The 27,981-nt window shown below is 37.9% G+C and overlaps 1 protein-coding gene and 1 pseudogene across 4 annotated transcripts in view; one reads left to right on the top strand and one right to left on the bottom strand.

The window, feature by feature from the left end:
* The window catches only part of PTPRQ (protein tyrosine phosphatase receptor type Q), a 291,398-nt gene that overhangs the window by 259,763 nt on the left and 3,654 nt on the right, over positions 1 to 27,981 (bottom strand). For all 4 annotated transcript variants that reach the window (XM_065934147.1, XM_065934148.1, XM_065934149.1 and 1 more), the window contains exons 4-13: positions 27,516 to 27,651; positions 26,787 to 27,041; positions 24,290 to 24,504; positions 20,756 to 20,945; positions 20,344 to 20,649; positions 18,503 to 18,778; positions 13,480 to 13,749; positions 5,385 to 5,645; positions 463 to 593; positions 93 to 222 (exon numbers count right to left, since the gene is read on the bottom strand). In XM_065934147.1, the coding sequence (XP_065790219.1) occupies positions 93 to 222; positions 463 to 593; positions 5,385 to 5,645; positions 13,480 to 13,749; positions 18,503 to 18,778; positions 20,344 to 20,649; positions 20,756 to 20,945; positions 24,290 to 24,504; positions 26,787 to 27,041; positions 27,516 to 27,651 (2,170 nt within the window). The remainder of the gene's footprint in view (positions 1 to 92; positions 223 to 462; positions 594 to 5,384; positions 5,646 to 13,479; positions 13,750 to 18,502; positions 18,779 to 20,343; positions 20,650 to 20,755; positions 20,946 to 24,289; positions 24,505 to 26,786; positions 27,042 to 27,515; positions 27,652 to 27,981) is intronic.
* LOC136167021 (large ribosomal subunit protein uL30 pseudogene) lies at positions 9,860 to 10,606 on the top strand (annotated as a pseudogene).

Below are 27,981 nucleotides of genomic sequence, written 5' to 3'. Positions count from 1 at the left end.
CTGATTACATTAATAAAGTATTTTTGAAAAGTGGAATTTTTTTTAAAAATTGAGCATTAAAATAATATCAAAAATGCTTACACAAGCTGTACCTGTCTGTATTTCTTTTATGTAGGGAGAACTGTCTTTAAAACCTTCTTTTTCGGTGCGAATTGAAAAGGTGTACACCGTGGCAGGATCCAGGTTAGAGAAGACTGCAGCTTCTTGAGATACCTTCTGGACCTGAAAATCCAAAAGAATAACTTCCCAAGTGTTCATTTAGGAAACATTCCACAATCAAACACAAGCAAAAAAGAGAAAAGACTGGGGGTTATTTAATTTTACTATCCAACATGTGTTGTCATGTCCAACTCTGTGACCCCATGGACTGTGGCACACCAGACCATCTGATCTGATGTAAGCATGAGTAATCTTGGTTTCAGCATGAAAGTTGAATTCCTCCGAGAGCCCCTTATAACGCACCATGAACGCAGCAGCACAGTTTACGCATGTGATTTCATAATGCTGAAAATTCCCATCAGCTCGAGTCCAGAGAATTTCAATGGAAGAGTCTGTAACTTTGCCTTCATGGATATTTGATGGTGCTTCCAGACCTACGCAAAACACATAAAACACTAAATTGCTCCTGGATGTTTTCTAACCAGTTTTCTCTTTTATTTGTCCCTTCAAAGAGAGCAAAAAGCACAACACACCAAAAAAGGACAATGTAGTTTATTAATGAATTATCTCTAGCCTAATTAAAAAGTTGTTTATACATATAGAAGCTTATAAAATATGATAATCAATTGTACTCAGTCACTGGATACACCATTACATGCAGCTAACTCTGATGCTACAGCAAAAACTAGTGAGAACAAATTCATAGGAGCAAAGGCACAACATTCAAAGGGGGAAAATGAAATGAAAGCTTTCTGAAACTACTAAAACACAGCAGAGACAGAAATATGAAGGCTAAACAAAGAAGTAAAAGAATTCCTTTGTACCAAATATTGGCTGAAGTTAAAAACAAATTTTATCTGGTGAGTTTTAGTGTTTCATTTTCCCAATTTAAAGATTTCATCTAGCATAAAGGAGAACAATTATTTTTTAAAAACTGAAAAATGTCAGCTTTAGAGTATTGTCTTATATACTGGTATTTCTGCTATTGATATAATGATATTGATATAGTTAGAGGATCAAGTATTATTTATTTTTAAAGACAAGAACTGTAAAACAGAATGTTGCCCACAATGATTCATAATATAAGAGGCAGAGAATATAAAAAGTATATAAAAATTACAAGCAAAAGTAAAATATAAACATATATCTGAGCTGATTACAGATATGTTAAAATGCTATTAGAATAACATGACTTATGACATCAGTTTGAGATTATTTTGTGGAAAAATGAGTTTAAAAAATAATGGAAGGATTATAAATTGGGGGGAAAAGATACATAATACAATATGGTATAATAAGACATGTGAAGACATGTAATCAGAAAGAGCAAATCATTAAGAACATTGACACTTATTTACATTTGTAGTCAGAAATATAATGATTTCGGGACACCATGCAGTTTTTGTATGGCATTTATTCCTACTTGCCATCAATTTCTACATCAAGTGGACGCATCTGTGTGCTGTCAAGGCCAACTCTTTGCAACCTTATAAACCATAGCCCACCAGGCTCCTCTGTCCATGGGGTTTTCCAGATAAGAATACTGGAGTGGGTTGCCATTTGCTCTTCCAGGGGATCTTCCCCACCCAGGGATCAAACCTGTGTCTCCTGTATCAGCAGATGGATTCTTTACCACTGAGCCACCACGGAAGCCCTGGAGGAAAGGGACCCACATACACTGTCCATGGGAATATACATTGGCACAGTATTGTAAAGAACAGTCTCTGAAAGCCAGAAAAAAACAATGAAGAAAGCTAAGCCTAGGATGTGACATTCCTACACCTGGGTCTACATCCCAAGAAAACCATAGTTGAAAGAGACACATGCACCCCAACATCCACTACAGCACTACTTAAGACAGCCAAAACACAGAACCAGCAAAATGCCCACCAACCCATTCAAGCTTAAAGATGATGTGGTGTGTGCATACAATGGACTATTACTCAGCCATAAAAAAAAAAAACACATGAAATTATGCCACCGGTAGCCACAGGGATGGACCTTGGAGGGTGACACTAAGAGAAGTCAGCCACACAGAGGAAGACATATGACATACCATCTAGGCAAAATGGAAAAGGAGATACAAATAAACTAATTTTAAGAGATTCTGAGAATTCAACATGGGATTCAAAAAAAAGTAAAGGGCCAGGGATGAACTAGGAGGTCAGGACTAACATATGGAGGCCTCCAGTGGCCCAGTGGTAAAGAATCCTCCTGCCAAAGCAGGAGAGGTGGGTTCGATCCCTGGGTCGGGAAGATCCCCTGGAGGAGGGCATGGCAACCCACTCCAGTATTCTTGCCTGGAAAATCCCATGGACAGAGGAGCCTGGAGGGCTACAGCCACAGGGTCGCAAAGAATTGGACATGGCGGAAGCAACCGAGCACGCACACACACGTGCACGCACGACTAACATACAAACGGAAATCCGTATCAATAATAGATAACCCACAAGGATTATCGCCACTCCTTCTATCCCCACGGACCTGATGTTCAGCACAGGGAACTCTGCTGGACCTTCTGCAATAACCTCTATGGCAACAGAATCCAAATAAGTAGGTCTGGTGTTTGTATGTGTTCATACACATGAACTGACCTGGTTCACACACCATAACTGAACAAGAAGCACATTAGAAATAACTACTCTCCAACATACCATCAGCCTGAAATTAAAGAAATGGAAAAAAAAAAAGCCACGCCTAGTTTATCCCCTCTGACCGCCCTGCCTTGGGCTGCTATCCTATCGCTGGAGCGTGAGCAGGCTTGGTTCCCCAGGCTGGACTGTGGGGAGGTCAAGACAGTCAGGCAGGGTGCCTTTAATTCAGTCTTCTCTTAAGCCTGGATGGTTTGCTCTGGCGGGTACCAGAGTCCATAGCGCACCCAAGGATGGTGACCTGACCCTCTGGCCTTGGGGACCTTGGAAAAGTCACCTAGCCTCCACATCTCTTGGTGCTTGGGTTCCCAGCTCAAGCTTCCTTACTGAGAGTGCAACCTCCTAAGCTCAGGCACCTAAGCATCCTCTGCAGGGTGATGGGGTCCAGGTTGGGATTAGTCCGTATAAGGGGCTGAAGCTTTAGAAGGAAGCAGTGAGACACAAGCCCTTGGGTGTTTGCTCCAATTGACAGCCCAGGGCTTTCCCTGAGGCTGTGCAGCCGCCTTGTGGACACTCTCTGTAACTACAACTTGACCACAAGTGCTTACTGGAACCTCCAATCCCTGGGGGCTCAGGTGATAAAGAATCTGGCTGCAATTCAGGAGACCAGGAGTTTGATCCCTCCGTTGGGAAGATCCCCTGGAGAAGGGAACAACAACCCACTCCAGTATTCTTGCCTGGAGAATTTCATGGACAGGGGAGCCTGGCAGGCTACAATCCATAGGGTGGCAAAGAGTTGGACACAACTAAGAGACTAGCACCTCCACTTCACAGGGCCTGGGTGGCTGCTAGTGACAGCTGCCCTCAGGAAGTGTCCTGGGGCAGATATTACAGAAATAAATTCCAAACACTACCGACTTTTACAAAGCCAATTGCAACAGGTAAAATTTCCTTACTCCATTTAAGGAAGAAAGAAAAACAATCCAAACTACCAAAGGACAAGATGCTCAGCATCCCTAATTATTACAGGGATGCCAATCAAAATTACAGTGAGAAATCAAATCCCACCAGACAGAATAGCCATCCTCACAAGTCTACACACAATAAATGAAGGAGAAAGCCTGGAGGAAAGGGAACCCACATACACTGCTGGTGGGTATATATATATATTGGCACCGTCACTATAAAAGACAGTCTCCAAATGCCAGAAAAAGAAAACAACAAGAGAGCTAAGTCTAGAATTTTACATTCCCACACCTGGACCTATATCCCGAGAAAACCATAATTCAATAAGACACATGCACCCCAAGATTCATTGCAGCACTACTCACAAAAGCCAAAACACAGAACCAGCAAAATGCCCACCACCCCATTCAAGCGCAAAGAAGATGTGGTGTGTGCATACAATGGAATATTACTCAGCCATAAAAAACACATGAAATTATGCCACTGATAGCCACAGGGATGGACCTTGGAGGATGACACTAAGTGAAGTCAGCCACACAGAGGAAGACAACAGCATATAATGTCCCCTCTAGGCAAAACTAACAAACAAAAAAAGATACATTTGAACTAATTTATGACACAAAAAGAAACTCTGAGAATTCAAACATACAGTTCAAAAAAAAAACAAAAAACAAAACTGAAGGGCCAAGAACGAATTAGAAGGTGTGTGTGGACTAACGTATACACAGAGATCTGTATCTGTAATATATAATCCACAAGGATTATTTTTGTTCCTTCCACCCATCTTTCATCCATCCATCCACAAAGAAGTAGTGTTCAGCACTTGGAACTTTGCTCGAGCTTCTACAATAACTTCCAAGGCAAAAGAATCCAAAAGAGAATAGCTATGATATACCCATACATATCATCACTGAACCAGGAGGCTGTACACTGAAAACAAGAACAGTATTGCAAATCGACCATACTCCAACACACTGTCAGCATAAAATTAAAGAAAAGGAAAAAAGCCATGTTTATCCCTCCAACCTCCCTGACCTGGGCTGCCATCCCATCCCTGGAGCCTGAGCAGGCTTGGATCCCAAGGTTAGACTACGGCGGGGTCAAATGTCAAGTATTCCAAATGTTCAAAATTAACATCTGTAGAATTTTTGAGTGACTTAAATCAAAATCAATGTGAATCTCAAAATGTAAAGTATTGGTATGTACACATATTATACATAATAATTTAAAATATTCACAGATATGAAGAAAATGCGCACTAGTTTTTCCCAGACAAATGGCAGCATAGGAAGTATACGCGATAAGTGTACATAATAAATGCACGCTTATCATGTGCTTTATGAGACACCATCAGGGCTCCCAGACTCACAAAGGATGGTCTAGTTTTCATAATGTCCTCACTCTTGGATTAAGTCATTGAAAGTTCCAATTAATATGCACATGTGGTTTTTTGGTAATAGACAAAAACTTCATGACTTCTCAATTTTAAACAAGGTCAGCTCTATCTGTATACTAGGCAATTACAGATCAGGCTCAGTAATGAGGTTTTGCAATTGTTTTAAAGGATCTTTGAAACTGATTGCATTACAGTGAACACAGAGAACTAATTTGAAATGGCACACAAAATCAAAATCGAGAAGCACCTTAGGCAAGTCCTAAAATACTTACATGTTTTTACTGCAGGTACATAATATATATTACTTAATTTAGTCCCACTGATGGTAGAAACAAAGAAATTATATTCTGTGCCTGGGGTTAAATCGTCAACAGTTATTTTGTTGTCTTGTTTCAAAAGCCTGGTTACGTTTGGGCCTCGGTCACTTGCAATATGAACACCATCAAACACTCCAATATTAGGCATCTGAACAAACAAGATTACAGAGGTACTATGGCTTTCATAAGGAATAACAATTTGAACTGGTTTGGGCTCTGAAAGATAAAAAGAGATATTAATAATTAGTATGGTCTTAAAGCTTTCTCTAACATGTTCTAGAATTTGTGAGACAATTAAATCCTTATATATTCAACTTACATTTACTAGGTTAGCGTTGGACAGAGAAACAAAGAGGACGTTCTGACAGATCATATATACATATATATTGAAAGGGCCTAATTAACTTTCATTTTTTTATTCTCATTAATAGTCTAAAAAACATAAAAACCTGAGATCTACCTGTTTTTTACCTTCTTATCTATTTATTAAGAAAATACTTTTGAAAACCTACATACCAGAAGGAATGCTCAAAGAAAGTAAATAAGTCCAGATTGCTTTCATAAAATTCTCAAACTCGGAACTTGCATGCTCCTATGTACCTACAGATAATGCCTAAGTATACTATTTGTGTGTCATGTGATTCATACATTTAGTTTCATCCTTAGGATGGTGTTTGTCCAGTTCTAAAAGGATCATCCAAATATAATGAAATTTGTCATTTTTAAAAAAAAAAAAATTGAGCAGATCTCTAACTAGAGTCCCTTCATGGTTAGAGGGACACGAACAAAAGGCTGTTGAGAAGAGAGAGAGAATTCTAGCAGGAGTAACACTGGGGAGGCTTTCCAGAGTTGAGGACAAGGTCGTATCTGTCTTACAGGACAGAGCAAGCCTCCCAGAAAGAACGTGCAGGGCAGAGAGAGCAGTCAGGAGGGAACCCCAGACCAAGAGAAGAGCGTCAGCAAGGCCTGGAAAACCTGGGCGTCATCGTGTGTCCAGGGAACACCAAGCTCGTCCAGCTCCTTACTAGCGGGGCAAGTTACTAGTCACCAGCTCTTGGCAACGAGTTTCCAGCTGCTAGTCTTCGGCAAGCTTCTCAGTCGCGCCGCGCCCTGGTTTCTGCTAACCTGCTCAGGCTCAGCAGGCCTCAGGGCGGTTCAAGCAGAGCGCGTGTTTGAGCAACAGGGCCGGCCAGGGTCCGAGGCTGGTCCCGGCCCCCGAGAGGCCTTGCCTGCCACGCTCTGGGGAAAGCCACTCAGTCGTGTCCGACTCCTTGCGACCCCACGGACTATACCGTCCATGGACTCTCCAGGCCAGAATACTGGAGAGGGGGCCTTTCCCTTCTCCAGGGGATCTTCCCCACCCAGGGACTGAACCCAGGTCTCCCGCATTGCAGGCGGATTCCTTACCAGCTGAGCCAGACTGGTAAAGACTTTTCTGTTTGCACAGGGGTTTTGAGCAGACATTTCATTTTTAGGAATGTGGTTCTGGCAGACATTTGGTGGAAGGATTCACTCACGTTTTATTTTCTCCCTGACGTCTATTAAAGAGCTTTATTGTGCTACTTAGAGCAGATTAAAATTTTAGATAATTTCTATCCACATCATTTTTTCCTCAGATCAATTTTAATTTCAATTCTATTTTTAGATTATTGGGATACTGACCAGTATATCCTTAGGTCTGTCTTTCTTCCAAACAGATACCTTCTCAAATATACATTCTAAAAAAAGTTTTTGTTTTTCCTCTGCAGAGAATAAGTAGATGACCTTCTCTTTTCTTTTTTTTTTTTTTTTTTGGTGACATCTTGTTTGATGCAATGGAACTTGTTCTAAGTCACTGTTAAATATCTGACTTTACCCAGAGACAGTACAGTCTAAAAGGATTTAAACACACATCTATAATTAGAAATATAGAACATAAACTCTGTACACCATCTCCATCGATTCATTCAGCTGTAATAATAGAACTTTCCTGTTCTGTTCTTGGTGGTCATCAGGAAATGTTCACAATGCTAACCATATTCACTCCATATAGTATATTACTGGGTTTCAAGGCACATTTACCATGTTTTTCTTTTTCCAGTTATATTTACTTCCCTTCTTCTGTCATTGCTAGCATCTTTGGTGGGTTTCCTCTCTAAATTCCATACAGCTTGGAAAGCTCCCACAGTAAGTAGGACTTTTCCAAGACTAGCATGATATCCCACAAGTAACCAGCCCATCTGAATCTATGGAATGACCCGTGAACACGTCTAAAGATACTCTGAACAGAAATTAAACATCTGGGGTTTGGAAACGACTGACTGACATACTCATGGAAACAATCATCTCCACCTTCTCGGTGAAATGAAATCATAGAAAATGAAATCATTTTCTAGGGAGAGTCATTGCTTTAAACAGGTGTAGTTTACTCCAGGCTCTGAAAGTAGACAGCTGAGAACATTCCCTCCAGTGGGTGAATGTGAAGCCTTACATCAATTCCACTTGTCCAGGCAGATGTAGCCAACAGTATTAATGAGCGATATGCTAAAGCAGAGGGGCACCAAGGCTGGAAAGGTGTAGAACAGGATAAAGTTATTCCGTCTCTTCAGAACTATACCGCAAACTTCTGAAACCTCAAGTGGGAGAAGGTTACACTTCAAAAAAAGAAAAAGAAAGGCATTGCCGTTTCCGGTGGACTCCAACAAGTCTCCACCTCTGTGACCAGGACCTCCAGCCTTAACTATTTTCCTGCAAAATCTTTTTCAGAGGAAGCGGCAGCCTGAGGGCTGTATGAGGCTTTTTCAATATGAGATAAATTAAACTAGGCCAAATTCAAAGGCTTTTATTATAGGTTGGTTAGACTGAGCTGCAGGGATGCCCAGTCTATCTTAAAATTTATTCTTTTGTGAGAGGAAAACAAGAAAACTCAAACACGAGCTCTCTTACAGCTCTCTTTCTGTCAAGAAAAACAGGCTCATTAATTCCTCTGACAAAAAGAGACACACAAACAGCTAGAACAACTTCACTTCCCATTACAGAAGGCCAAAGCTCCTCAGTGCCACCACCCTACTTCTACAGAGAGAGATAAGAATGATAACAATCACCAAGACTCTCAGTGTTTGCTTGGGGTCTGAGCCTTTAAATTATATTAAGTGCATAACGTAGGTAAGATTATCATCACTCCCATTTTAGGGAGAAGAAAACTGAGGACCAGAAATACTGAATGGCATTCCAAAGGACAGAAGCTGGTCATTGTGGAGCCGTGATTCTAACCCCGGTAATCTGGTTCCAAGGTCTGTTGTCATAAGCGCCGCCTTCTCCCAAAGTGCACATTTTATAGATCAGGTGCACGCTAATAACCAGAGATCAAGTTTCATTATCAATAGTTGCTTTCGAGATAACACAGCCAGATGGAGAGAGAAGGTTCAAAGGAAAAAGGAATGTGCAAGTTAATTTTTTTTCCTACATGTTAGTAACATGTAGAAGCTCATTAAAAGGTAAAAGTCCCTCTATGCTTGACTGCCTCAAAGTGTATGGAGGAAAGAAAAACAGGACATAATATTGTGTTGGCCAAAAAGTTCATTTGGGTTTTTCCATAAGATTGAAAATACCCAAACGAAAATTTTTGGCCAGTCCAATGAAGGATAATCATCAGTAATTATTTACTAAATGAATACAAGGAGAGAATGTCTACCTATGCACCTTGGGATAGGTTAATATTTGCTTAATCATCTTGACACAAGTGAAAGTGATGAATGATAAATAATCAGGTGATGCCAAAAGTGATGATAAAGTTTAAGAACTGGATAGAAGGATCGACAGGATTATAAGAAATAGTGGAGGGCTTCCCTGGTGGCTCAGAGGTAAAGAATCTGCCTGCAAAGGCAGGAGACAAGGGATCAATCCCTAGACTGAGAAGATCTCACAGGCCATGAAGCAGCTAAGCCTGTGCTGCATAGGTATTGGGGCTTGCTCTAGAGCTGGGGAACCACAACTGCTGAAGCCTGAGCGCCCCAGAGCCGGTGCTCCTCAACAAGAGAAGGCATCACAACAAGAAGCCGCGCACTGCAGCCAGACAGCCCTCCCCACCCATCACAGCCAAAGAAAAGCGTGCCCAGCAGTGAGGACCCAGGACAGCCAAAATAAGCAATGCTTTTTTAAAAAAGAAAGAGTGGAGTACTTGAAGGAACTGGGGAAAATTCACCAGAAGGAGAGAAAATAATAGACACCATGAGCAACTAATGGGTGTTTCCAAACATGATGGCCTTTCACATGAATCAATGAGTAGATCTGCTTTGTGACACTCTGGAGTAACAGACCTGGCTCCAAGTTGAGGGAAATTATACAGTGCCTTACACAATGATCAGAAGAATGGTATAGCCTTGCTGCACTGGCCAGAAGATCTCTGTTTTTGAACTTGAAAACAGTTCAGCTCTTTCCCGGCTGGAACCATGGAGGGTGCAGAAGAGAAGAAAAAGAAGATTCCTGCTGTGCCAGAAACCCTTAAGAAAAAGCAAAAGAATTTCTCAGAGCTTAAGATCAAGTGCCTGAGAAAGAAGTTTGCCCAAAAGATGCTTTGAAAGGCAAGGAGGAAGCTTATTTATGAAAAAGCTAAGCATTACCACAAGGAATACAGGCAGATGTACAGAAGTGAAATTCGAATGACTAGGATGGCATGAAAAGCCAGCAACTTCTATGTACCCGCGGAACCCAAATTGGCATTTGTCATCAGGATCAGAGATATCAACGGTGTGAGCCCAAAGGTTTGAAAGGTGCTGCAGCTCCTTCGCCTCCGGCAGATCTTCAATGGCACCTTTGTGAAGCTCAACAAAGCATCAATTAACAAGCTGAGAATTGTGGAGGCATACATTGCATGGGGGTACCCAAATCTGAAGTCTGTAAATGAATTGATTTACAAGCATGGTTGTGGCAAAATCAACAAAAAGCGAATTGCCCTGACAGACAATGCATTGATTGCTCGATCTCTTGAGAAATACGGACTCATCTGCATGGAGGATCTGATTCATGAGATCTACACAGTTGGAAAACGTTTCAAAGAAGCAAACAACTTCCTGTGGCCCTTTAAACTGTCTTCTCCAAGAGGTGGAATGAAGAAAAAGGCCACCCATTTTGTAGAAGGTGGAGATGCTGACAACAGGGAAGACCAGATCAACAGGCTTATTAGAAGGATGAACTAAGGTATCTACCAGGATTATTTTTGTAATCTGGTCCGTTAATAAACAGCTCAAAAAAAAAAAAAAACTTTAAAAAAGTTAAACAGAACGTTAAGCCCTAAAATTCTATTATCCTTCCTCAGATTTATATGTGTTAATACATGTTTCAGCATTCATGTTAGATACTGACTTTACCAATAATATCTGAATTAAGCAGAGTCTGGATCTATGTTTGTACCTGAAGAGGGATATCTGAATAAGATTTCAAAGGAACTGACTATCTAGAAAGGATGGTAAGATTTGTTTTTAGATGGTAAATGGGTTGAAATATGCTAAGTTCCCTAGAGTCAAAGAAGAATAGGACTTTACAGATGAAAATCAGTTTAAAAACATATTCAGTGATCTAAATCTTATGGAGCAAAAACTTAGGCCCAGAGACAATATGGAGAAAACCTAACCCCATTCTAGTAATGACTGGTGGCTCTAAGACAACAGTTCATTCCCCATCTACACATTTTAGTTTCATACTTCCATTCTGCACACAAATTTATGTTGAGTTGTTTAGTAGATATACAATAGATTTTCTAGCAATGTATCTTGCTTAATTATCAAATTGTATTCTTTTTCATAACTGCTTTCTATTATAATTATCTTAGGTAGTTTTTCTCAAAAATGTAAGTATGGAACTATGGAAATAAATTTCAGTTTAGTCTTTGAGAGATAAAATGGGAAGATTTGATGCTGGTTGAATGTAGACACTGCTAACACATAATTTTTTTTAATTAATTCATTTTTCCCACCAGGCTACCCTTATGGTTATCTAAAAGGCCTGTGAGGTCCAATGATCTTTCCTTCCTCAGAGTCATCACTATTCACCTAAATTAGTCAAGTCAAATTCCCAGTTTCTCCTTTCCTCTGCTCATCATCAGGGGCTTCCCTGCTAACCCATGGTAAAGAATCCACCTGCAATGCAGGAGATCAGGGTCCAATCTCTAGGTTGGGAAGATCCCCTGCAGAAGGGAATGGCTACCCACTCCAATATTCTTGCCTGGAGAATTCCAAGGACAGAGGAGCCTGGCGGGCTACCACCCACAGGGAGGCAAAGAGTCTGACGTGACTGAGTGACTTTCGTTTACTCATCATAAGCAGTCCAGCATGAAAGCTTGGACTTTCATATAATAAAATGCAGCCACTACTTTCCAGCTGCACTTCCCGATCTTGCTCACCGTAATCTTCTGCCTAGACTCTACAACACCCTGGAACCAGTTTCCCAGGTCCATTCTTTGCCCGTATCAGGAAGGACGTTTCTGTGACGAGGTGATCTCACCTTGTCACCTCTCCTGTATAAACCCCTCAATGACTCTCCACCGCCCTCAGAACAAGCTCAGAAGCACAGCCTGCAGGCTCCCTGTGCTCTGACCCCTGAATCCTCATTCAGTGTCATTTCCTACTGCCCTTCTCCCTCTCCCTTATCCTGGCCTTTTTGTTCTCAGACACCAAGTTTGTCCTTGTCTTACATTCTTCATGACGGTTGTTCATTTCCAAAGTACCCTTCCACCATTTTGTTCTGCTCTGGCTCCTTATCATTTAAGCCTCCGTCAAATGTAACTCCTATTACAGTCCATCTACAGTAGCATCTCCACCCCTCTTCAATTACTCTTGTAAACAAGCTGCGTCACTGCCACACTCTTCCAGCAAGGGAACAGTAAATTACTAGCCACTGCCACTGCTGACCTACAACACACCCTGGAAGGAATTCAGGATGAAGAACTGAATGAAGCACACTACGCCTTGTGAAAACAGGCCCTTAAACAGCTGGATATGCTTCAGGAAAAATTTTAATGACCCCGTATTCTTACATCTTCCCCATACTTGGAAAAGCACTAAAATCATTAACTGAGATATCTGTTCCTTGTGACTAGTAGTAATCTTCCACCATGACATATCCTCGATTGCATAGGTCCCTTAGCCAAAATCACCTGTATACTGGCCTCTCCCCCTGCCTCTTTGGAGCAAGTTCCTCAAAGCTCTCTGAGAGGCTGTCTCCCAGGCTACAGTCCTCAGTAAGATCCCTGAATAAAACTGCAACTCACTGATCTTACGCTGTGCTTTTTTTTTTCATTTAATACTCTCATTGACATAATTTTTCTGCTTTCCTTAAAGTTTATCACAATTTATAAATACCTATGAATATTATTTAATGTATTTACTTTTTTTCCTTTTCTTTCTTCTTCCTTATGACATTTTTAATCATTATTGTTCATTGAATTACATTGTTGTTTGAGAAATGAAAAATTTTTTGGTCCTAAACCTTTTCTACACTGTCACTACTTCCCTCTGCTATGCTATAGCATGCCTCTGTGGATACAATAAAACTTACAAACAGTGCCTATATGTCAGGCAATGTTCTATGTCCTTATATTTATTAAATCAGTTATTCTCAGGACAGCTCATGAAATCTATGCTATTATTTTCTTTCACTTTACAAATTTGGAAACTGATGAATAAACAGGTTGAATGCATTGCCCAGGGTTAGTCAAATAGATGAACTCAGATTCAAACCTAGATAGTGTGACTTTGGGATGAAGTTCCTAAACATAAACAGTAGCGCCTTTATACAAGCATAGGACATTTGCAAGATACAATGGATGGAAACTGCTCAAGATCCTGAAATACACAATCTATTTAAAAAGGGAAAACCTGCTACCAGAGAATTCTATCAGAAACTATTTTATAATATAATATAAATATAAAGTATAATATTATAATTATACAAATTATATAAATATATACTATAAATATTATAATTATAAATAATATAATATAAATATTATAATATAATAATAACCCCAAATCAGCAAATATCTGTTAAGAAATGAAAAGTATCTGATTCTCACTTAGAGTTTGTTGAATAGTTACCAGCTCGCTCAAATTCCCATTCATTACTGTTGCCATTCCAATGTCATATGTCATTCCAGGGATTAAGTGATCAACCTTGAATCTATTAGCATCCTTTACAAAAAGCTTCCTGATTTCTTGTGTATCTGATATGGATTTGATTTGAATGTAGACCTCATGGCCATCTTGTGTGGGTTCCCACTGGAGAATTATACTGTCTTCATCCACATCTTCAGGTTTTACACAAATTTTCTGAGGTGGATTAATACCTTTGAGAAATACATAAATACATAAATTTTAGTTTATTGTCTGTTATTACTCATGCTGTTGAGTAAAAATATCTCAATTTAGTATTAATTCATGCTTAAAGTAAACAAATCCTCATGTCACCATGTCTTGAAAGGACTAAATTTTAGAGAAAAATGTGTCTTTGCTATTACTATTCAAGTATTGGAGAATGTTCTTGATTTTTTTTGTAATAACCAAACAAAAGACACTAGTTTATCTTCTTACACAATTTTTTGAATATCATGCCTTACAATTTTCACTACTATTCTCTGGAAATTATAATGCCTTCCTTTAAATCTCATTGTCTTATGTTACAAGTCTCCCCTAAACTTTTGGTAGTTCTCAGGCACAATGATCAATAATTGGTTCATGTTTATAAGGATAATTATGCAATTTTTTTAATTATGCAATTTTAAACTGCTCAATAGCTTTATCTTGGTTTGGTGGTTTAATTGCTAAGTCATGTCTGACTCTTGCAACCCCATGGACTGTAGCCCACCAGGCTCCTCTGTACATAGGATTTGCCAGGCGAGACTACTGGAGTAGGTTGCCCTTTCCTTCTCCAGGGAATCTTCTCAACCCAGGGATTGAACCCAGGTCTCCTGCACTGCAGGTAGATTCTTCACCAACTGAGCTATCAGAGAAGCTTTGCCTTAAATTATCTTTAAAGAATTCTCCATGATTTTCCAATCCCATTCACCATTGCAACTAAAAGAATAAAATATATAGGAATAGACCTACTTAAGGAGACAAAAGAACTGTATACAGAAAATTATAAGACACTGATGAAAGAAATTAAAGATGACATAAACAGATGGAGAGATATTCCATGTTTCTGGGTAGGAAGTATCAATATTGTGAAAATGACAATACTACTAAATGCAATCTACAGATTCAGTGTGATCCCTATCAAATTACCAATGGCATTCTTCATAGAACTAGGACAAAATATCTCACAGTTCATACACAAAAGACCCCAAATAGCCAAAGCAGTCTTGAGAAAGAATGAAGCTGGAGGAATCAACCTTCCTGACTTCAGATTATACTACAAAGCTACATTCATCAAGACAGTGCAGTACTGACACAAAAACAGAAATATAGATCAATGTAACAAATAGAAAGTCCAGAAATAAGCCCATGCACCTATGTTTGACAAAGAAGGCAAGAATATACAATGGGGCAAAGATAGCCTTTTCAATAAATGGTGCTGGGAAAATTGGACAGCTACATGTAAAAGAATGAAATAGAACACTTTCTAACACCATACACAAAGGTAAACTCAAAATGGATTAAAGACCTAAATGTAAGACCAGAAACTATAAAACTTTTAGAGGAAAACATAGGCAGAACACTCAACGACATAAATCAAAGCAAGATCCTCTATGACCCACCTCCTAGAGTAATGGAAATAAAAGCAAAAGTAAACAAGTGGGACCTAGTTAAACTTAAAAGCCTTTTCACAGCAAAGGAAACTATAAATAAGGTCAAAAGACAACCCTCAGAATGGGAGAAAATAATAGCAAATGAAACAACTGATGAAGGATTAATTTCCAAAATGTCAAAGCAGCTCAAACAACTCAATACCAAAAAACAAACAGCCCAATCAAAAAGTGGGAAAAAGACCTAAGCAGACATTTCTCCAAAGAAAACAGACAGATGGCTAATAAACACAGGAAAAGATGCTCAATATTGCTCATTACTAGAGAAATGCAAATCAAAACTGAGATATCACCTCACACCAGTCAGAATGGCCATCATCAAAAAGTCTACAAACAATAAATGCTGGAGAGGGTGTGGCAAAAGGGCATTGATGATGCCACTATGGAAGATGATATGGAGATTCCTTAAAAAACTAGGAATAAAACCACCATATGACCCAGTAATCCCACTCCTAGGCATATACCCTGAGGAAACCAAAATTGAAAAAGACATATGCACCCCAGTGTTCATTGCAGCACTATTTACAATAGCTAGAACATGGAAGCAACCTAGATGTCCATCGATGGATGAATGGATAAAGAAATTGTGGTACATATACACAATGGAATATTACTCAGCCATAAAAAGGAACACATTTGAGTCCGTTCTAATGAGGTGGATGAACCTAGAGTCTACTATACAGAGAGAAGTCAGTCAGAAAAAGAAGATAAATATTATATACTAACACATATATATGGAATCTAGGAATGTGGTACTGATAAATTTATTTGCAAGGTAACAGTGGAGAAACAGACATAGAGAACAGACTTATAGATGTGGGAAGAGGGGAGGAGAGGGTGAGGTGTATGGGAGAGTAACATGGAAACTGACATTACCATATGTAAACTATAGAGCCAATAGGAATTTGCTGTGTGGCTCAGGAAACTCAAACAGGGGCTCTGTATCAACCTAGAGGGGTAGGGTGGGGAGGGAGAGGGGAGGGAGGTTCTAAAGGGAGGGAATATATGTACACCTATGGCTGATTCATGTTGAGGTTTGACAGAAAACAGCAAAATTCTGTAAAACCATTATCCTTCAATTAAAAAATAATTTAAAAAAGAACTCTCCATGATTTTCATAGTCACTTTGTTTTCAGAAACCATAAGTTGATTTTTAATATGTTTTGAAGTTCATTTCCTAATCAACCAAATCAAACACTATGTTTTAATTTCTTAAGAAAATATTCTGGGTCTATTCATTTCACAACTTCATTTCACAAAACTGAAGCTACTTTGACTCTAGGTGTTTAAATCGATTATATAAAATTATCAGGATATGTCAGAATAGTTCCATTAGAAAACTGTTCAAAAGATTCCATGGTGAAACAACCTCAGATACTTTTTCTTACACACACACCTACAAAACTTAGGAGTCTGTTATAGTCCTATAGTTACTCAAAGAATTTTCTATACATACCTGTGCATTTTTATGGGAAAAAGTCCATTTTTTCCCACATTTTCAAAGATTCCATTAACCCAAAACAGTTAAATTTTAATGAATAAAATGTACACCATCAAGTCTCTTCCTGTTGAATGCCTGGCTTACATTTTCTAGACCCTCACTATATGCCCCTCTGTACTCCAACCATGCCAATCTACTCATCAGTTCCTAATGTTCAGTTGTCAGCCTTCCAAAAGCCTTCTCTGGCTTTCCCAGCGGTAGCTAGGTGGATGTCTCTGCTTCGGTCCTCTCTGTCTATTCACATGCTGTTTGCCCCCCTCGCAGCATCCTTCTGCACCCCCACTCCTGCTTGGCTCACTCTTACCTCCCCTCATGACTCAGGGTATCACTCCTCCACAAAGATTCTCATGGCTATCCTTGTACCCCGGTCTGAGTTAACTGATTCCTCTCTATGCTCCTATAGTATCAAGAGCATAAGCCTTCATAGCAATTATAATACAGAATCATTATTTTAAAAAATTTGTCTCATTCCATTAATATGTAAGCCCTCTGCAGGTAGATCCTAGTCTTATTCATCTTTGCATTTCTAGTCTCCAATGCAATTCCTGACACTAAAACATAATCTATTGAGTAAATAATAAATGAAACAAAAAGGAATATTGCTTCATCCATAGCAAAGTAAAAGAGCACTGGATTACTAAATCCTTAAACACACTGCTATGTCAGTTTATAGTCAACATACATAGTAAATCACACAATTAAATGTGAAGACTCACATTTCTCCTGTCCCTCGACTTCACAAATAGGTACATCCCACAGAAGATTTTAATGTGATTTAAAAATTAATGACTCTGTGAGAAATCCTCCTAGTCTGCCTGTCAGTTAAAAATGAAAGCATCTTCCTAAAGTGTCAGGAACTCAATCAAGCATGTATCAATTGACATGCTTTGTCTGAGCTTGGGGATAAGAAAACATCTGCTCTCTAGTATCCAACTGGAAAAATACTTCTGATTAGGATTTGCAACACTGAATGCATGCATCTTAAGTATTTGCATTCAGTAAGCATGAAATGATGTATTTTTTTATTTGTTTTACCAATAATCATCATTGTCCTCTTCAAAGAATCCCAAGTATCCCCACCTATGAGAAGGTTAATCAATCTGTGGCGGTGCACATGCAGGTTTTCCATTTCTCCTCCCTCAGTTCTCGTGTGTTTAAACTTTAGCTGGTGAAATTTCAAAGAACCTTGCATGTAAACGTGTTAACCACACATGCACAAACAGTACAATGGGCTGAGTTATGTGCTTTCATGAATCGAGTTTTCTCCTTTCAAAAAAGACTGACTTTAGGAGGTAAATAGAATGCTTAATTAAAAGATAGGTTACTTTAATGATTATGTTCTAGACAATCATTCAAAAACTGCTATGCTGAGTGTAGTTTAGAAACGTATTTGCCAAAAGTCCTGGTGTGACACTGCCCCCTAGAGGTCAACGCATAACACTGCGTAGGAAAAGAGCATGCTTACATGTGCAGACCTACTTGTTGGGTCTGAAGCTATCAGAGAGAACTGGGTGACTAATCATCTTCTAGGATAATTCATTTTCCAACAAAGGCTATGATAAGAAATATTCCTTCCAGGAACTCTGGTAGGAAAAATGCAGATGTTTAAGGAGTTCATGTAAATCTAAATTAATTTAGTATTTAGAATCCATGCTTAGAATCATGATTCAACATCTAGACAAATGTTCAACTGTGATCATTTTGTACCTATGAAGGATCAACACAAATTTCCACAAAACAGTATTTCAAAGTATGCTGAATTTGTACTGATCAAAATGCAAAATGTGCCCATACCTGTAATGGCTGAAATAGGTTTCTCAAAGTAGCTTCGAGTTCCTCTTTCTGCCACACTGAATACATAGATCAGATAATGATGGAAAGATTTGAGATTTCCAATTGTTGTGGATGTGTTGGGTTTTTCAACAAACACTTCTTCTGATTTAGCATTTTCAGGATCCAAAATAACCACAAAATAATGGTCAAAAGATACAGGATCTGGAGCATCCCAGTGTAAAAATATTTCCGTTGGGGTCACATGAGTAACTGTGACGTTTGGGGGTGATAATGGACCTAGGAGATGAAAAGAAACAAACAAACAAAAAAAAGGCATTATACTGCAATACGGTTTGGCAGAGTTACCTCTTAGCTCTCAGTACTTCCATGATACTCTAAATTTGGAGAGAAAAGGAAAATTAGATTTGAGTCCTGACCCTTCCAATTTATATATCCAACTTCCTGAGTGAATTACTTATTCTTTCTGAGCCTCAGGTTTTTTTAATATAAAATGGGAATTATAGTAGTAATTATGAAAATTAAATAAAATATGGAGGGTAAAGCACTCATCAAAATGTTTGACACACACTACTGTTCAATTTTATTACAAGCATCACCAAAATGATACTCTGGCACTCGGTCATCATATGTTATATGTGTCATTGACTTCTGCCTCGTCAGACAAGAGGGCAGGGACTTCATGTTATTTCTTCTTCATCCCTAACATCGCCGGAACTCAGGCATTCATCCTCTTACAGAAATATTTCCCAACTCCAAATTGTTTCATCCGGTGCCAGTTATTTTCCCAGTTAATCCCTCCGTATTAGTGTTCCTAAAACAGCACCTTGCATATTATCAGCCTCAATCTTGTATCCGCTCCCAACCCTCCAAACACACAGACATGCACACACATTCTTTTTTATTCTTTCTTAAGAAACAATAGTTCAACAGTTAAAAGAAGACCATCCGGGTGCCTGGATTCCTGTCTGGCTTAACAAGCCATGTTAGTCCAGTCACTTTACTTCTCCTTCCTGAAGCTCAGTTTTCTCATTTCTCTCTAGCTACTCCAAATGCTGAGAGACAGACTAAAATAATGCATTAAAAGTACTTGGAAAAGGTAAAGCAAGACTTAGAAACCATAGTCTTCATGGATTTCCTTCGTTTCTAAGGTCAAGTCCAACCATCTAAGAAAGACTGCTCGCATGCCCAAATCTGATGTCACCGACTGCTCAGACCACTGTTACCCTCATGCCTGAAGATCTCCAGTCGATCCACACTGTTCTTTTCCGACAAATTCACATCACCACACTTTTGCTCATGATGTGCTTTTCTTCCTCCAAGTTTGAATCTAAACCTATCCTTTCCATAATTCTGCCCCTGTCACTCACCCTCTGAATTTATTAAATGCATTTATTTAATTAATAAATTAATGCATTTAAAAAGCATTTATTAAACATACCGTGGACTGGGAATTTGGGTAATTACATTTTTCTATACAATTTTGTTTGCACTTAATTTTATCCCTAACTAATTCTCTCCATTGTAAGTCCCTCATAATCCAGGACGCATGTCTGCTTATCTCCTCCTTTAGCACATCAAAAACTCAGCTTCCCCCCAACTTATTATCTACTATGAACTGGGAGCCAGTCTAATTACTGTAAATAAGATACAGTTCCGCCCTGCTGGGTGCATAGTTTAATAGGAAAGCCAAACACATAAACAGATCCATTGTAATTTAAAATGGTTAGAGAGAGATTTCTCAGAATGTTATGAGAAAATAGCAAGCAGACCCTCAGGAATTACGTGCTAATGAAGATATTAAATATTTCAAAAATTATACTTTCAGATGTCTGATAACTTACGTGTTTCAACAACGAATACTGGACTTAAAGTAGTTTTTGCCTCCCATTCATTTATTGCAGAGAATAAAAATCTGTAAACACGGCCAGGATACAATTGTGTAATTGCCTTCTCTGTAGTATCTGGGGGAATGCTTTCAAAATGCTGCTCTTCTGTACAATCTAAATAATATTTAATGATAATTTTATACCCAAGTTTCAGCCACTTATTCAAATTATTCCAAGCACTCAAATTATTCCAACTAAACACAACTTCAGTTGTTCCAACTTCCTTTACATAGAATAAAAGGTTTTCCTGCAGAGAAGGTGCTAAAAGAAACAGAAGAGAATTATTTTTATTAGAAATTATAATTCTATCTTTAAAGTAATAAAAGAATAAGATGCATGAATAGACAAATACTAAAACAATAATTACATTCATATTCACAAATATATGGCAAGGGAACATAACAGAAAAATCCTGTAAAGAAATAGTTTGATCCAGTTGAGTTTTGCTGTAAAATGTAGCAATCTGTTTCATTCTTGGGTAGTAGTGGAAAAGAAAGCATTTCATTTCCCTTAAGGTCAAAAGATGATCCATCCGTCCATGTGAGATGACCTTCTTTCTGTAATAAGATGAACAAATTAAGCCAATTTAAAGGAAATGTCGCATTTCAAATATGTGTATTTAAAGATTTTTATTAGATGTCTATATTATAAGATTTTCTAAGATTGTTAAATCATCAACCAGTTTCATATTTTCAGGTAAATTTCCTTCATGATAAAGATTTTGAGCTGGAGGCAGAGTTCATTTTCATCCATTCATTAGCCATATCTTCAGGAGAATAAATTTTCACATTAAACCTCTGTTTTCTCATCTGTAAAACAGGTATAATGATAGAAACTACATCTAATTTGTTGTGAGCATTACAGGCAGTGCATGTGAAGTGTTCAAAACAATGCCAAGCACAGACTCTTTATTATTCAGAGGTTATTTTGATTCAAGTCATCAAATAAGTCTTAAGCATCAGAAGAGGTTTCTATTACCATTCTGGTAAGGATGTCAGCAGTGAATATCATCAACCTCAACTTTCACAAGTAATAAATCTCTAAGTAGTGGCTACTCTCCTTGAAAAGGGTAGTAGGAAAAGAAGCTTTGACAAAAACATACCTGGATTCTAATCAACAGTTTTGCCACTTACTATCTAAGTAACAGACAACTGCTAACCTCTTAGAAATGAAATATTTCACCAGAGCAATGGAGCTAATCAGGACTACTCTGCCTGGCAGTCAACAGGTTTAGAGTATGAACGCCAAAGACCAGGCACGTAACAGTGCCTCAAAATCAAATATTCTTAGAGACAATGAGTTCTATGAAAACTGAGACTATGTCCATACTGTGATTATGATGCCATCCCCAGCATCAAGCACAGTGCCAAGAAAGTGGCATGGATGAAAACTAAGAAGACCTGCTCTCTTCAGATATTCTAAAGAGATTTTAAAACAGTACATTCCAATTCCATCAAGTAGAATGGAGGAATATCACTTCCTTGAAGAGTCTGCTGTATTGCATATATTGTACTGCCATTTTGAAAACAGACAGAGGCTCAGAGGCAGCATGGTCAAACGATTAGGGCATGAGTGTTGGTCAAACAGATACAGGTTTGAGGTCGGGCATGGCCATTTATTAGGTATGTGACCCAGGATATTTCTGAGTTCATTTTCCTTATCTATAAAATGAGAATAATTACAATGCCTATTCATAAGGTTGTTGCGAGAACTCAATGAGAATTACCTATGTAACCCTTCCAAAAGTAGAATATAGAAATTATTAATCTTTCATTACGTTCCTATTGAGTGGCCAAGTCCCATTTGGAAGCTAGGATGTAATGACCAATCAGTCTTTTTCTATGATGTCCAGTAACAAACTCACACTTACTCTGCATGGGTTTACTTAAAGGGGTGATGACTTCATCAGTCTACCACAAGAACTGACCCAGAAGTTAACTCCGATGTCAACCTCAAGAGACCAGCTTGAAAGGTCGGATAGTGGTTAAGATCAGACTCTGACGCCTGTCCACAGGTGTGCTAATTTCCTCCGCCATACAAGTAAATCACATAGAACTACACTTACCACTTAGGAGATATGGTAGGATTCAGCTATTATTACAAAGGAAGGTTTTTTTAAATAGTTACTTTGATGTTTCATTCTCTTTCCAAATTATTTTTAAGTATCTTAAAGCAGAATCTGTATCTTAGACACTTTAGAAAAATCCATAACCACCACAAGGATGCCTTGAGAGCCTCACTTTGCCTCTCATGAGCATATGATCTAACTTCATAACAAAAACCAGTAACCATAACTATTGGAAGAAAGCATTCTAATTTAAACAGTTCAGAACCACCATGCTAGAAGCAGGAAAGAAATAAATGTATATAACTGGCCTACTGGAAAGAGACTAGCACACTGAAAGGGGGACTTCTAAGATGAACTGTGGTTTGAGGAATCTTTACTATAATTTCCTTCACTGCCCATTAAAAGATAAAGAAGTCTCATTAAGGGAATGATGAAAATGCAGTTAAAGATTGCCAATACAAAGATGGCCAATAGTTTCACCCAAGCTTACACAAAGTTTCAAAGAAAAACTGGTATCAAAACTGATAGAATTTGCCTTGGGTCACGAGAGATCAGGGTATCTCATGGAAAACAGAGTGGCAGGAAATAAAAATAAATGGAACACCAAGAAGAAAACACAGATTAGACAAAGATAGTGTTTGGTCTCAAGTTTTCCTACACAACTTTAACCAAAATGAGATTTCATGAGCTATTCCATAGGGTTAGGATTGTTTGGAGGAAAATGTCACTCACTCCTTATTCCACTCGTATTGACTAAAATCTTCAGAGAGTTCTGTATCTCTTCAGTAAAACTGAACTCTAAAACCTGGATGTCTACAGTGAAAAAAGTAAAATGGAGACCTCCAAGTTTCCAGGTTCATATTATTGTATTGTTCACAGAGGTAAGAAATAGAGGAAGTGGAGCAGGTTTGATGGGAAGGATGTGACAAGTTAGTTTTGGCAATATTGAACTGTCTGCAGAAAATTTCAAAAGGGATAAATAAGCAGAAGAAAATTAGATAGATGTCTGAAACTCATAAGAGGAAAGTGGGCTAGCTAAACATTTAAGAACTGGTTCAGGTGGGAAAAAAATAAGAAATGGATAAGATCACTCATATTTAAGAGGGGTCTGGGAAAAACCAAAATTAAAGCAAAATTAGATAAAGAAATAAATGCTTACAAAAGAGAGATGTGGAGGTGGGGAAGGAATGAATAGACAGGGAAAACAGGGTTTTTAGGACAATGAAAATACTCTGTACCTTACTAAAATGATGGGATATATATTACATTTGTCCAAACCCATAGAATGAATGAAACCAAGACTGAACCATGATGGAAACCCTAGGCTTTGAGTGATTGTGATGTATCAACACAGGCTCCTGGGTTGTAACAGATTACTATTCTGGGTGGTGATGCTACTAATGAGGGAGGCAATGTATGTCTGGAGGCAGAGGGTACATGGGTAATCTCTGTCTTTCCTTCAATTTTGCTGTGAACCTATAAATACTCTAAAAAAGAGAGATACTGGAAAAATAAAGAGAAATAGTGTCTGGCTTATAGGAAGTGAAGTGAAAGTTGCTCAGTCATGTCCAACTATACAGTCCACGGAATTCTCCAGGCCAGTATACTGGAGTGGGTAGCCATTCCCTTCTCCAACGGATCTCCCAACCCAGGAATTGAACCCAGGTCTCCCACAATGCAGGTATATTCTTTACTATCTGAGCCACCAGGGAATCCCCCGCTTATAAGAAATACTCATTAAATATTTATAGAATTAAGGTAAGAAGGAATCAATGAATGAAGGAACATAGGTTAAAAGTTTTATCACAATACATATCCTTTATAAGTACTGACCTTAAAGTTGTTAAGCCCAGTCCATATTATTATTTGATTCTTTGACCTGAGATGTGAAAATACAAATTTTTTTTCCTCCTCGTTTTTTATATCCACCAAGTGTGCAGAAGTTAAGGACAGCTTACAGTATTGCTGGGCTATATTCCATGGCTTACTCTCTTTGCTAATTCTATAACAGCTATTTTTTAATGCTACCCATCCTTGTGAACATGAACCTACCAAAAGAAAAATGCTTTTGTTAAAGATGGATTCAGCAATATAACATTTCATAATTATATTTCTTAACATCTACAGAGGTTAACTCTAAAAACCTCATAGTATTAACTGTGCACTTTCCCTATATTTCTCCCAAACCAATAAAAGTGCTAAAGCTGCTTTATTCTAGTAGTAAGTGAATTACTACCAGCTAAAATAGTTTTAAGTAGCTTTAAGAATTAATTATACAGAATTATTGCCCAATTACAACTTAACACAAAACCACAAATGCTTTTTTTCTAAATTACTTTCGGTTACCCTTCCTTTCCCTTACTCTTATACTGCTAGAGAACTTCTTAAATATATTTCAGGCTTCTTTTTAATTCAGAGGGCTCTCCTGGAGTAGGAAATGGCAACCCACTCCAGTATTCTTGCCTAGGAAATTCCATGGAACAGAGGAGCCTGGCAGGCTATGGTCCATAGGGTCGCAAAGAATCAGATATGACTCGGATTACATGCACACATACACAAGACGTCATGCTTGCTATGAATTCTGCTCTTTGTCATTTAATTTCAAATGGGTTCACTTTCCAGAAAAAAAAAAAAAAAAACTGGAATGACTGGCCGTTTAGTCCTTTCTCCAAGATTACACACCACAGAAAGACAGGAAAATATCAGCCTGTTCAGAGTAAAAACTGTTCTTCAGTTCACGTTGATGAAGCATCAGTGGCCAACCCATGTGAGGATGATGTAAGAAGGATTTTTTTTTTAATTGGAGCATGATTGTTTTGCAATGCTGTTAGTTTCTACTGTACAACAATCTGAATCAGATACACACACACACACATATATATACATACACACATATACACACACACATACACCCCCTCCCTCTCACAGCTCCCTCCCATCCCCTCATCTCACCCCTCGAGGTCATGGCAGAGCCTGAGCTGAGCTCCCTGGGCCATACGACAGCTTCCCCATATCTATTTTACACATGGCTGTGTATATATGTCAGTGCTACTCCCAATTCATCCAACCCTCTCCCTCCTCCATGTCCACAGATCCATTCTCTATGTCTGCATCTTTATTCCTACCCTACAAATAGGTTCGTCATCAGAACCAATTTTCTAGATTTCATATATATGTGTTATATATATATTTTTCTTTTTCTGACTTAGTTCACTCTGTAAGGATATTTTGAACTCTTGTCTTGTTTTCACTGGGGAAAAAGTATGAGAGGAAATGCTTTAACTACCTTATTGTCTCTTTATTAACAAAATTTATCATAAAAGATATTGTGATTCATTTATTGTTCCTATACAGGGTATTGAAATGGGACTCTTAGCCCATCACAGAAAGCGCATTGCTCCTACTAGCCATTTAGGACTCTGTCCTCAAATCCTTTCCTACCATGTGTGAGAAGGAACAGGAAATAGGAAGACACCAAAAAATTGAACACCTTCTGCTCCCCCTTGCAGTATTTCAAATTTAGGTCAGGTCTGATCAGGGATGAGTAATAGAGAAACTTCAAATAGAATGAAAAATTTATGTATTTTTTTCCTCCTTCAGGAAAGCTAGATTTATTTGACACAGATTCTTAAAAGAATTTCCTTCTTAGAGATACAATCCATTGACATACCATAAAGCAACCATTCTGGACTAGAATCTCTCTAAATGTCCTAGCATCCAACTGGATGCTGTTTCTGAAAAATAACTTGAGACCAAAGGAGTTGGTAGGTAGCGCTCTAAGTCTGCTGAGCTGTAACTTTTCACCTTTTATTATTTACAAGGGTCCACTGCATTCTGAGTGTGCTAATGAAATATTCCTATGTTATACTATATTTTAAAGATAATTTAATATCTGAAAATGAGACCATTCATTGATATGTTGAAGCTACCTAAAAATTCATGGAATCTATATGTTGTTCAGTCACTAAGTCACGTCCAACTCTTTGCAACCCCACGGACTGCAACACATAGGCCCCTCTATCCTCTAGTACTTCCTGGAAAATCCATATGAAACATTGTCAGAGTTAAAGGAAAGAGCACCTACTTGGTTCAGTTTAAAAGAAGTGGTGGAAGAAAAATTATCTTTACCAGCTAAATCCGGCTTGTTAAATAAATCAGTCAAATATCAGAATAATATAGTTAGAAAAAGAGGGTTATGCTAATTCATTTACAAGTAGTTTACACTTGGCTGTTAACAAGTAGTTAATACTTGGCTGAATCACTTTTTAAAGGCTACCAATTTATCTACAAGATACATAATAATTATATAAATTAATAAATATTTACATACCTGTTTCAATTTGAATATCCAATCTCTGAAGTATATTTATAAAATCCAAATGCAACTGTTTAAATTCAAGTGTAAAAACATATAAGGTGGCAGGTTTCAAATCATCCCACTCATAAAACATGACATTCTGCATAATGTGTGAAGAGTTATTAAGCGATATTGACACCAAAATGTCATCGGAAGATAGCACACTCCAGTTAAAAGAAACACTCGTACTTGTTGCTACTGTTTTAATATTTCTAGCTGATACTCCACCTAAAAGATCAGGGCAAATAATTAGCAAAGTTTCAAATAAAACCGAATGAAACACAAAGGATGTTGAATTACCAAAGACTCACCATGATGGAAAAACTTGATTTAACTATAAAATCTTTCCTGGATTATATGGGAGTTTCTGCTACTATATTTAGAATGAATGAATTACAACAGATTACAATCTACATTATAGTACTTTTAAGGATAATCTGGATTATATGTAAATCTACACTATACCTCTCTACCATATTGGCACACATTAAATTCCAAAACTGAAAACTGTATTCTTACTTTAGCTTCAGTTTCTTTAAATTTTGAAAACTAAATTATAATCAAACAAAACACTATCATGATGTGATTTTTGATTACCATTACATATCTGTTCATCATTGTAAAATTCAAACTATCTGAAAATAAAACATTTTCCCTTTCACGATTAGGTAAGATAGCTGAACAATACAGCACATTACTTACGAGTTTGAAATGACTTTTCACTTAAAATTTGTCCATATTTTACAGACTGTATAATAATGTGATAATCTTCATTTTCTTCTAGTGTTAGTATTGATTTTGAAAACTTTTGTGGGTCTGCAAGAATCTTTTTAACATTCTGTAAATAAGGAGATTCATTTGCCTAAGAAATGTTTATTAACTAGTAAGATACATTATAATTAGAAGTTTGGCTGCTGTATATCTTCATAAGCAGTTTTTCCAATATGAAATGCAAAATTACATAAAATTTTACATAAAAATATTACTTTTTAAATACTGTGTAGTATATAAATTCTATAAAAGGAAAATTCACAAAGATTCTAATGATGAAATAGTCAAATGCTATTTTGATCTAGTTATTAAAGATATTTCATAAAATGCTAGAATTATATATATTAGTAAAATTAAAGTAAGAAATTGCAATAACTATTAAATTCCTATTTATAAT

Source organism: Muntiacus reevesi, chromosome 4 (genome assembly GCF_963930625.1).
Source record: "Muntiacus reevesi chromosome 4, mMunRee1.1, whole genome shotgun sequence".
Lineage (NCBI taxonomy): Eukaryota > Metazoa > Chordata > Mammalia > Artiodactyla > Cervidae > Muntiacus > Muntiacus reevesi.
The sequence above is the reverse complement of the archived record's forward strand: the minus strand, read 5'-3'. Positions and strand labels throughout refer to the sequence as shown.